The 11522-nt window shown below is 43.4% G+C and overlaps 1 protein-coding gene across 1 annotated transcript; it reads left to right on the forward strand.

Annotated features, from left to right (window-relative positions):
• The first annotated feature begins 327 nt into the window (after nt 1–327).
• LOC125232865 lies at nt 328–6110 on the forward strand. Its single transcript, XM_048138671.1, has 3 exons — nt 328–1154; nt 4883–5066; nt 5459–6110. Exons 1-3 carry the CDS (start codon nt 795–797, stop codon nt 5767–5769), a joined length of 855 nt encoding a protein of 284 aa, XP_047994628.1. The 5' UTR covers nt 328–794; the 3' UTR covers nt 5770–6110.
• The last annotated feature ends 5412 nt before the right edge of the window (nt 6111–11522 follow it).

Genomic DNA, 11522 nt, shown 5'->3' on the forward strand with positions numbered 1-11522 from the left:
AAATCACCATATGTATGCCTTTCAGATCTGAGGAGTTCCCTCGATTTCTCCAGGATTCCATCATCAGAACTGGGTTCTGGGAAAAATGGGACCAATTTGTATGCAATTATGCATATACATTCAATAAAAAAAAAATTTCAAAATCGGTCCAGTAACGACGGAGATATCGAGGAACAAACATTAAAAAAAAAAAAAAAAAAAAAAAAAAAAAAAAAAAAAAAAAACAGACGAATTGAGAACCCCTTCCCTTGAGATTTGGAAGGCGGTTAAAAAGGTTGGAAACGAAGTAGTATAAGTACTCAGTCATAATATATCAACTTGTAAACGATTATCTAGTAAAAGGAGATAGATAAAGGTTAAGCGCGACGCCACGCTACGTCACTACAGTAGGGTAGCAACCCCCCCTCACGAACCTTTATAAGCGAGCGCACCCGTCGTACCGGTCTCTTTTCGAATCCCGATCTGGTGAAGTAAACGTTAAGACTAACCGTATACCCATTTGTCCATTTCGTGTCGTGTTTTTATTATTCTGTGCATAGTCTGTAGATTTCGTATGTTTTACCAATCTGTTAATTATTCTGATATTCGAGATTGTTACTTTGAGTGTTTAGTAATAATGTGATTGATTGTAAATTGTAAATAAATAATTAGTCGATTTGGTTTTTATGATTTCATTTCATTTAACATCCTGACAATCGCTAATATCAGAAACGGGATAGTACCTAACGCCTATTAATAATCGTTTTATAAACGGAGAACATGATTTAAATCTAAAACTTAAAGGCAAATTGACTATGGCCTATAGATCCACTCGTAATAGGGGTAGGAGTAGGCAGACTAATCAATCAGTTCCAGATGCGGAGGTCTTTCAACAGCAGCTTGGCGATATATTGGCGCGCCTTCACGCACTTGAGGACAGCGCGCCGCCGCCGTCAGCGCTCCCGAGCGCGACCAATGGCGCCGACAGCCACGTGGAGCCGAACGCCACTGAGGCGGACGCGGCCAACGCCCCGGACTTGCTCCACGCTCCTGGATCCGACTTGCGGGCTCCGTCGTTACCACCCGGGTCAAGTACTAGCACCGTCGGTGAGAGTTCTACTGCTGCAAATGATGTTACCGACCGGCTTATAGGGGCCCTTACCGCATTGACAAAAGTAAGATCCAACCATTATTATATTTCAAATTTTGATCCAAGTTTACACGATATCGATTCTTGGTGTGAGGAAGTTGAAAGAGCGCGCGATATCAACCGCTGGGATGACAATGAGTGTCTTTCTAGGATAGCTAACTGCTTGAAAGGGGATGCTCGTAGTTGGCTTAATGAGTGGGTTACCAACGATCGTTCGTGGACAAACTTTAAACTCGAGTTTAAACCATTATGCTCACGAAGAATCGATGTCGCTAACATTTTGTATAGTGTCATGTCTACGAATTCTGACAGTTATACCACGTATGCAGAATATGCAAGACGTTCATTGCTAAGATTGAACATAGTCAAAGGTTTGAGCGACGAGTTGACGGTTGCTATTGTTATACGAGGAATAACTGATGCTCAGATTCGTGCCGCCGCGACTAACGCTCAGTTACTGCCTAAAGATCTAATAGAGTTTCTTTCTATTTATACGAAGCCTAATTCAAATACTGGGCAATCATCCACACGCCTGTCACGCGGCAGGCAGGTAGAAACAAATAACCGAAAACGAGGTCGTACTTTTAATACGCCTAATCGGGAATTAAAATGTTATTCGTGCTTGGAAATAGGCCATCCGCAACGATTTTGTCCTAAACGACTTAAACCGTCAGAAGAAAAAGATGATAAAAAGCCGTCTGCCACCTTGTCTATTCCGAACGCGATCGTATGCTCATTTTGTAAAAAACCGGGTCATGACGAGACTGTATGCTTTGCTAAGAAACGATCAGAATCACGAAACAAAAACAATGTAAATTTTTGTCGAGAATTAAAGGGTAGTTCGAACGACAATGATATTACAACGGCGGTAATACAAGGCATTCCTACGGATGTTTTGATTGACAGTGGGTCACGCTTCTCGTTAATTAGTAGATCTGTGCTAAAATATTTTGAACACACCGAACTACCCACACACGAAGTTTTGCGCGGTATAGGCGGTAATATCGTTTGCACTAGTTACGTGACATTTTTAGTAGAATTCGCTGATTACGCTTTAAAAGTTGATTTATTAATCGTGCCTCCCGAGTGTATAAGTGTGCCTGTGATAATTGGTACGGATGCTTTGAATGGCGAGGGGATAGCATATCTGCGACTCAATGGTAAACATTACATCACTCACCTTACTCATACGAGTATTAATGGCAATAAAAAGGACGTGTTACATGTACAATCCAATGAGCAACAACCGGTCAATAACTCACTTAATGAGTGCGATATCAACAGTCCGCTCACCGGGAGCGATCGCGAAAAATTGTCTGCAATCATTAACCGCTTTAAAAACCATTTGATTGAAGGCACTGCCCATACAACTGTTACTACGGGCGAGATGCACATTGAATTGACAAGTAACACTCCTATTAATTATAGGCCGTACAAAATGTCTATCGATGAGAAATCTAAAGTGCGCGAGATAGTCCGTGATCTATTAGATAAAGGTATTATTCGCGAGTCGCAGTCACCATACGCTAGCCCGATACTCCTTGTTAAAAAACGTGACGGAAAAGACCGTATGTGCGTAGATTATCGTGCGTTGAATGCCATTACAGTAAAAGATCGCTTTCCACTGCCACTGATAGAAGACCACATTGACCGTCTTGGCAAAAGCAAGTACTTTAGCTGTTTAGATATGGCTACTGGCTTCCACCAGATAGCACTGGATAGCGATTCAATTCCAAAAACGGGTTTTGTTACACCTGAAGGGCACTTTGAATACCTAAAGGTCCCGTATGGCCTCTCCAACGCGCCAATTGTTTATCAGCGAATAATAACAAAGACGTTGAAGCCTCTTATAGACGCTGGTAAAGTTTTGACGTACATAGATGACGTTTTAATTTTAGCCTCAACCGTAGACGAAGCACTTGATAACTTACGTGAAACTCTTGAAATGTTGACCTCCGCCGGGTTTTCAATTAACTTAAAAAAGAGTACGTTTGTTGCTACAGAAGTAGAGTATTTAGGCCGAATAATATCACATGGTCAGGTTAGGCCGAGCGAAAGGAAAATAAAAGCCTTGATTGACTCTCCAGTGCCCACGAACGTACGCCAAATACGGCAATTACTCGGTTTAGCAGGTTACTTCCGGCGATATATACCCGATTATGCGGCTAAAACTGCTTGCATATCTAAATTGACTAAGAAAGGGGTTCCATTCATTTGGGGTGAGGAACAGGTTGAAGCTCGTAAATATCTATTAGAGTGTCTTACTAATGAGCCCGTGCTTGCAGTATTCGATCCTTCCCTACCAACGGAACTACACACAGATGCGAGTTCCATTGGATATGGTGGAGTACTGATTCAGGTGCATAATGATAATCGTAGACGTGTCGTGGCCTATTTTAGTAAGACTACTCAAGGTGCCGAACCGAAATATCACTCCTATGAACTGGAGACCCTCGCTGTTGTAAAAGCCTTGCAACATTTCCGCCACTACCTGCTAGGAGTTCCTTTCAAAATAATAACAGACTGTAACGCATTAAAATTGACAGAGCGTAAAAAGGATCTCCTACCACGCGTGGCGAGGTGGTGGATGGATATGCAGGATTTCAACTTTACGATAGAATACCGAAAGGGAGTAATGATGCAACACGCAGACTATCTGAGTAGAAATCCTGTAGACGTTTACCACATAGATAAACCAAAAAACTGGGCACAAATTGCTCAATCCGCGGACGACGAAACGCGCGATTTAATCGATAAAGTTAACAATAATGAACTTGACTCGTCGCGTTATATTGTGGAAAATGACCTGTTGTATTACAAATATTCTCCTACCGGCGAGGAATCCAGGTTACTGTGTTTTATACCCAAGGGCCACAGATTGAGTTTGTTACGTATTTTTCACGACCAACATGATCATATTGGGATTGATAAGACCACGGATCTCATTTTGCGACACTTTTGGTTTCCTGGATTACGCGCCTTTGTGAAAAAATATATAGCACATTGTTTGATTTGTTTATCGTCAAAGAAAGTACCTAGAGCCCCACATCAACCGATTTCTTCATGGCACAAGCCCGATGTGCCTTTTAATACAGTGCATGTTGATGCATTAGGTATTTTGCCTGAATCAGAAGGCTATAAGTACGTTCTTTTGATAGTAGATGCATTTTCAAAATACTGTTTGCTTTACCCCATGATTAAACAAGATGCGAATGAATTGCAGAACTGTTTCTCTAATGCAATCTCTTTATTTGGTACACCTAATCTTATAGTGTGCGATAAGGGTCGTATGTTTGAAAGCTCTCAGTTCCAAGGGTGGGTAAAGAGCGTAGGGTCTAGCATACATTTTATAACTCCTCAAATGCACGGTGAGAATGGACAAGTGGAGCGGTATTGTAGAACTGTACTTAACATGCTTCGCGTAGAGGCCACAAAAAATGCTCTGTGGTCTACCAGCCTTTGGAGGCTTCAACTTGTTATTAATAGCACAAAACAAAAAACAATTCAAACTTCCCTTTACAATTGCTTGTTGGTATTGAGGGTACAACACCATTAATACGGACCATTATTCGTGATGTAGCTCTTAATAACACTCATCCAAACCGTGAAGGCCTTAGAGAGCTACAAAGACAACGCGCCTCCGAATTATTAAATGAAAATCGGCAAAAACAAGATCAGCATGTCAATAAAAATCGCCGGGCGGAGCGCATATTTAAACTTAATGATATGGTTTTTGTAATTAAAACTTCGCAGATGACTGGCAAGCTGGACTCCGGGATGCGGGGACCTTACCGCGTCACGAGAGTGCTGCCACACGGTCGCTACAACCTGCGACTGGTTGGTGGCTCATATGGCAAAACAACACAGGCTGCGGCTGAGCACATGGTCATATGGCGCGGAGAATGGACCCCCGAGTCATGTGCCGCCTTCTTTGACAGTGAGTATAATTATGCATTCTATGTAGGTGTACATGCAAACAACGTGCCTCTGTATTTGATCCTACATAGACAGACACGCTAACTCGGTGCCTCTGTCCCTGATAAGGTTATGAGAGGATACGCTAACTCGGTGCCTCTGTCCATGTTGGATTATGAGGGGATACGCTAACAAGGTGCCTATGTCCTTTAAAAGTCAAGGGATTTTCAATCCCCTTTTCTTTTTTTTTGTATGAAGGGTTACGCTAACTCGGTGCCTCTACCCTAAGACAGTTGTATTGGATAAGCAAACAATGTGCCTATGTCCGTCATAAAGACATGCAAACTAGGAGCCTCTGTCTTCTAAAATTGGCCTCTAATGAACGTGCTTCTAATCCATTGTTATTGTTTCTAGGCGAGGAGGACACTACGTCTGGCACGATCTCTACTGATTCAGATGCTGCTGCAGCAACTGACAGCCCCTCTGCCGATGCCAGCCTTCCGGGTCCAACTACAAGCGCCGCCATGCCTCCAGAACCCAACAGCGAGGAGAGCCAAGCCGTATCAAGCACGAGTCACCACCAACAATCTGCCAGTCACACTACAGAGAGCTCCGGCAGGCCCATAGCCAATAACAATGACGTTAGAGAAGCGCTGATGCCCGAGCCTAGACGACCACGTGGTCGAGGGCGACCACGAGTCAGGAGAGGCCGTAAAAGGAGATAGATAAAGGTTAAGCGCGACGCCACGCTACGTCACTACAGTAGGGTAGCAACCCCCCCTCACGAACCTTTATAAGCGAGCGCACCCGTCGTACCGGTCTCTTTTCGAATCCCGATCTGGTGAAGTAAACGTTAAGACTAACCGTATACCCATTTGTCCATTTCGTGTCGTGTTTTTATTATTCTGTGCATAGTCTGTAGATTTCGTATGTTTTACCAATCTGTTAATTATTCTGATATTCGAGATTGTTACTTTGAGTGTTTAGTAATAATGTGATTGATTGTAAATTGTAAATAAATAATTAGTCGATTTGGTTTTTATGATTTCATTTCATTTAACATCCTGACAATCGCTAATACTAGTATAGGCAGTGAAGTATGCACCTGCTCAAAGCGTTGCATTAGCGGGAGCAGTATGTAAACAGGATGTTATTGTTGTGTCCTCCTCGAGTTGAGCCACGCAGAGCCGCTGCGGGCCGAGTGTGGGCATCAGGTCGTCGGCGAGATGCGCCTGCGCCGCGCCGCGCCGCTGACACACCACATTCAAATTTCCATAAACATGTCATTACGGTTTTGCGGCCGACTCATTCTGACTGTCGTTTATTTTTTATATTTTTCTGATACCTCGTAAAGTACGCAATATTATCATCGTTTATAACGTAGTTTACAAGCCGTGCTATTTGAATTTGAATTATAACAATTACCTTCGACGATGCGAGTGGGTGCGGCTGCGGCCCACGCCGGGGGCTGCGCTCGCGCTCGCGCCCCGCTGTCTAGGCTCAGAGTTGCCGCAGGACTCACTCGAGCAGCTTATCAGTACTCTGTTGATAAACCTGATGGGAGGCATGGATGATGGGTTTCTCACGAGTGTCGGGTGGACGTGCGCCCGCGGCGGCGCGGTAATGGCCGCGACACGCGTAAATTGCGTATCATCATCCAATAATATTTGACGTGCGCCGAGCAAACAGCGGCGGCGCAGGCGCGGGCGGGCCGCGCGGTGTGTGCCGGGCCCTTGTTTTTCTAACGACCAGTTTCTAACAACAAAGTTTGGAGTTAATTTGAGCCTGCACCTTTCCCCGCGCCCCCGGCCCGCGCCCTCGCCGCGTGTCAACAGCGCCCGCTAATCTCCGAGCCATTCGGCTGCAGGCTTTGTGTCAACGCCGTCACAACACTGAACACAACAGGGTCCTGCCCTGCTCCTGCGTCGCCGCCGCCGCGACGCGACGACACATGTCACGTCGGATCACATTTTCCACCCGCGCGTATCTTTCCCACGCTACATTAAACGGATTAAGAAACTAATTAAGCTTGCATAATTTGTTTTTGAGGGCGCGTTGAGTGGAATGAGCCGAGGCCGGGGTTTCAATAAAGGATTAGCCTAAGTCTAGTCTAGACTAGGCATTACTGTCAGTCACCTCACCTTGCTTAGAACGCGCCGTCACTCGCCTCAATACCGACTTAGATACGTAGTATACCTACCCAATTACTTTTATAACCACTTTGCTGTTTCCTTTTCGGTAGTTTAATTTTAGAATTCTTTGTATAGCTACAACATAACAAGCACCTCTGACGATCGAGTGTGTTTTGGTAGTGAATTGCAGCTTATTGGCTGTGTTGCTCTTTTTTTAGCGAACCCGTAGGGGTCGGGCCCTCTGTTCAGGTAATGGCGGTATCATCGTTCGCGGCGGTAAGGTGGCTGACAACAACAAAAGGCCTTACTTGGGTTTACTTTCAGAACACTTTTTTATATCTCAGGTTTAGAAACATTATGAGTCTAGACCCTCTTTGTTGGCAGCTTTACCTGTAGATTCGGAGTATACAGTACCGAGGTGTTATTACGAAAGCTGCCATACTTCATGTTTATGGCGGCTGCGTGTTATTAGCGTCGTTATTCATGCATAGTATGAAATCCGTGCGCATTCACTGGTCGCGGTGCATTCGCATGGGTCGGGAGAAGTGGGTTCCGAAGGTTCGGAGCAACCAGTTGGCTAAAAATAAACAGGTCACGGCGCGCCGCCGGCGCAGCTCGCGGACCCGCGGGAGAGAACGGGAGGGGGGAGGCTCATTAAACCGGTCCGCGGGAGCGGTCGCCGGTCGCTGCACTTGCTAAATGATTTTGTTCCACATGAATATGTAATGGAGTTTACCGCGGGGTGTCATAAAGCTGATGCGCTATTGTTTCGCGCCTCTCGCGGCCCCTTTGCGCGCGCTCTCGGCGACAGCGACAGGTCCCCGTCCCCACAGACCCCGCGAGTCGCGAACGTATTCAATGCACATGAAAACACAATGTTCCTAAAGCCCACCGATTATCGTGAAGTTTTCAAACTTATAAAAAATCTTAAGGACAAATTTAGCTGCGGTATCGAAGAAATACCTCCTGCATTAATAAGACAATGTGCGAACGAACTTACACCGCCTTTCTGTAGTTTAATAAACCAATCATTCCATGAGGGGTCATTTCCAGACTTACTAAAAAAAGCTAATATTAAACCTGTACATAAAAAAAACTCAAAAACGGACCCAAGCAACTACCGACCCATAGCTCTTCTCCCCACTGCATCTAAATTGTTCGAAAAAGCAATGTGCGACCGTGTGTACAATTTTTGTGAAAAATATAAAATTTTTGATGATAGTCAAAACGGTTTTAGGAAAAACAAATCTACCACTCTCGCCGTTTACAAATTTGTCCAGGAAGCCTTAAACGCAATAAATTCAAAGAAACATGCGATCGGGATTTTATTAGACATGACTAAGGCGTACGACAAAGTCAACTACAAAATACTACTCGATAAGTTATACAGCATTGGAATACGCGGACAAGCCCATAAATGGTTTTCATCGTACCTAGAAAACCGAGAGCAATACGTAGCAATAGAGTATATTGACCCAAATACTAACGAAATCTGCAACATTAGATCAACCAAAAAAAACATTTACGCGTCAATTCCACAAGGAAGCGTCATAGGGTGTCTCCTATTTATAATTTATATTAATGACCTGCCAAAAATTATGGACATACCTTGTACTTTATTTGCAGACGACATATCCCTTTTAATAACATGTGACTCTACTACAAATATAAATGAACAAATTAAATATGCATTTGATAATATCACGAACTGGATGAACGATCACAATTTAGAACTTAATCTTAGTAAAACAAAAATCATGACTTTCCAACCACACCAAAAGCAACCTTTAGAAATTGATTTCCGATATAACGACATACAGATAGAGTCAGTACAGGAATTTTCATTGCTAGGTATAGTTTTAGACACGAATTTAAATTGGAAAGCGCACATAAACAAAATCAGAGGAAAAATGTCAAGTTTTGTGTAGGTATGCGCTTGGAGAAATCAAACGAACCACAGATTTACAAACCGCACTTATGATGTATTACGCTTACGCCTATGCATGGCTAAGCTACGGCATCATCCTGTGGGGAAATAGTACGGATGCACCAGATCTCTTCATACTACAAAAAAAGCTCGTTCGTATACTAGCAAATATCTATGAACCAGAGACATGCAAACCACATTTCCAAAAACATAATTTACTTACTCTATCGGGATTGTACATTCTAGAAATATGTAAATTCATCAGGAAAAATATTGGCATGTTTAAAAAACGGGAAGAAGTTTTATCTAGGGCCCACTCAGTAAGACTTAGAAATATGCTTATGCTGCCATCATCAAAATTAAAAATACATTCAAAAAGTACATATGTTATGGCAATAAAAATTTTTAACAAACTTCCAGACGATCTTAGAAATGAAGAACTAGACTCTACTTTCATAAGGCTCTTAAAAGAATTACTTATTTCAAAATGCTATTATACAATTACTGAGTTCTTTGATGACAATCTAACTTCCTCGCTCTAGCACTAATTAATTGACTTTTTTTTTATATAAATATTGACATTTAACTTATTTTTAACTTATTTCTATTATTGTTTTTTTATAGTCATAATTTTAATCTGAAAGTGGAAAATTGTAAACTAATATTATAAATTATTGACGGAAAATAACAATGTACGCGTAATGTAATACTTTCACAGCTTGTTAATATTCTTTTATTTATTGTACATGTAAAGTTTTTAGTTTTAAGCTAGTTTTCTATAAGACAGTGCTACGCCCTTGCAGGGTGACCATGTACCTAATTTATGTTATGTAACACCTCTTGTAACCATGGTTTCGCATGAAATAAATGAAATGAAATGAAATGAAATGCCCGCCGCCGCTGCTCCTCACAACACAACACAATGCGCGGACATCATCCATCATACGCTCCATCGACACATTCATGTTCTTCTCGCTGATTGGAACAAATCCATTATAAATACATATTGATATTCATTGATTGATTGAAAACAATCACTCGTATTGAGCATGACATATTCATAGCTCATTGTGTTCCGGAACTCGCGGGTGTCCGTACTCGGTGGAAGCGTGAAGTGAACCGTTCACGCGGCAGTTTCATTGCCATGAACATGATCGACAGCCCAATTGTGTAATGAAGTTTCATAACAAACATTTGATATCAAACTTGATTTGTAACTTGATAGCCGAGCCAAAACCGATCTTTCAAGCCGAATAAGTGAAGCTAACATAATTATTACGCAAACATTTGATGACATGGGTGTAAATATTATATTAAGTATATTTACATACATTACAGAGTGACGCTGACTTTCGAGTTCCAGCGTCGTGACAAAAGAAGATTTTGTAGCTTGATTTTTGGCCTGCGATACACATGCCAGTAGCTTGTACAACTGGTATGCCAGCCGCGTACAAAATTACTAGCAAATGAACTGGCATGCAAGCATTTTGTACGTGGTTGGCATGCCAGTTGTGCAAGCTACAGTCATGTGTATCGCAGGCCTTTCTACCAATTCCCTTTCCACCTTCTGCCGGGAGATAAATGAGCGCACAACACATAATCATTTTTGCAAAAAAAAAGTCATTCAGTTTACTACAGGTAAGGGAAAAACTGTAGGTACAGTGGTGAAAGCTGCAAAATTGCGTGGAGAAATTATGAATTAAATCATGGATTCATTTTGCGTCATTTGTTAGGTTTTATGGTAAGAAGCAGTACAGAACTGCACACTTAGGTACACCACCCCGCTAAATATGCTAAGCTAATACGCTATACGGCCTTGCAATGGCAGTTTTCAATTATTGCATTCGCGTATCTACTATACGTTCCGTAAAAAGATTTTGCCATTTGTGATGAAGATTTTTAAAATCATACCAAATGATGTATTACTCTGCTCCTGGCACGAGTAGAGGTAAACTGTCGCCGACCACCTTCAATTGTTTCTGAAATATGTAACGAAAAGCCATCAAGAAGTGGAGAGGCCCGCGGGAACAGTTGTCCGAGTTCCGAGTGCGTATTGTATGAATGGGCCTCGTAGTAATCGCGGTGCATCTGTTGCAGCGGCGGCGGCGGCGGCGCAGCCTTGCCCGGGGCGCGCGCGCGCAGCTGGGCTGGAGCGGGAGTCGGGAGCCGGCGCCGCCGCCGCGGGCTGTGGCCGCCCGCGCCCCTCCCGCCTGCCCCCGCCGCGCCCCCGCGCACGACCCGCCCGGGGGAATCACGCCGCGACCGCGACCTCTGCTACAGGAAATAAAGTAACATCATCGACAGGTGTTACCTCGGAGATAAGACGATCCGTGCGCACCTGCGCACTCTCGTCCCGACGACCTCCGGTCGCCGTGCGCCGAACACATTGACATTGCAGGCTGCAGCATATTCCCTGTTG

The sequence above is a fragment of the Leguminivora glycinivorella genome, chromosome 13, assembly GCF_023078275.1.
Source record: "Leguminivora glycinivorella isolate SPB_JAAS2020 chromosome 13, LegGlyc_1.1, whole genome shotgun sequence".
Classification (NCBI taxonomy): domain Eukaryota; kingdom Metazoa; phylum Arthropoda; class Insecta; order Lepidoptera; family Tortricidae; genus Leguminivora; species Leguminivora glycinivorella.

Excerpts from the sequence above, each read along its gene's own strand:
- LOC125232865 (XM_048138671.1), top strand. The coding sequence starts at position 795 with ATGGCCTATAGATCCACTCGTAATAGGGGTAGGAGTAGGCAGACTAAT. Across the intron at positions 1,155-4,882 it reads CCCTTACCGCATTGACAAAA|ATGACTGGCAAGCTGGACTC; the intron begins GTAAGATCCAAC and ends AAAACTTCGCAG. Across the intron at positions 5,067-5,458 it reads ATGTGCCGCCTTCTTTGACA|GCGAGGAGGACACTACGTCT; the intron begins GTGAGTATAATT and ends TATTGTTTCTAG.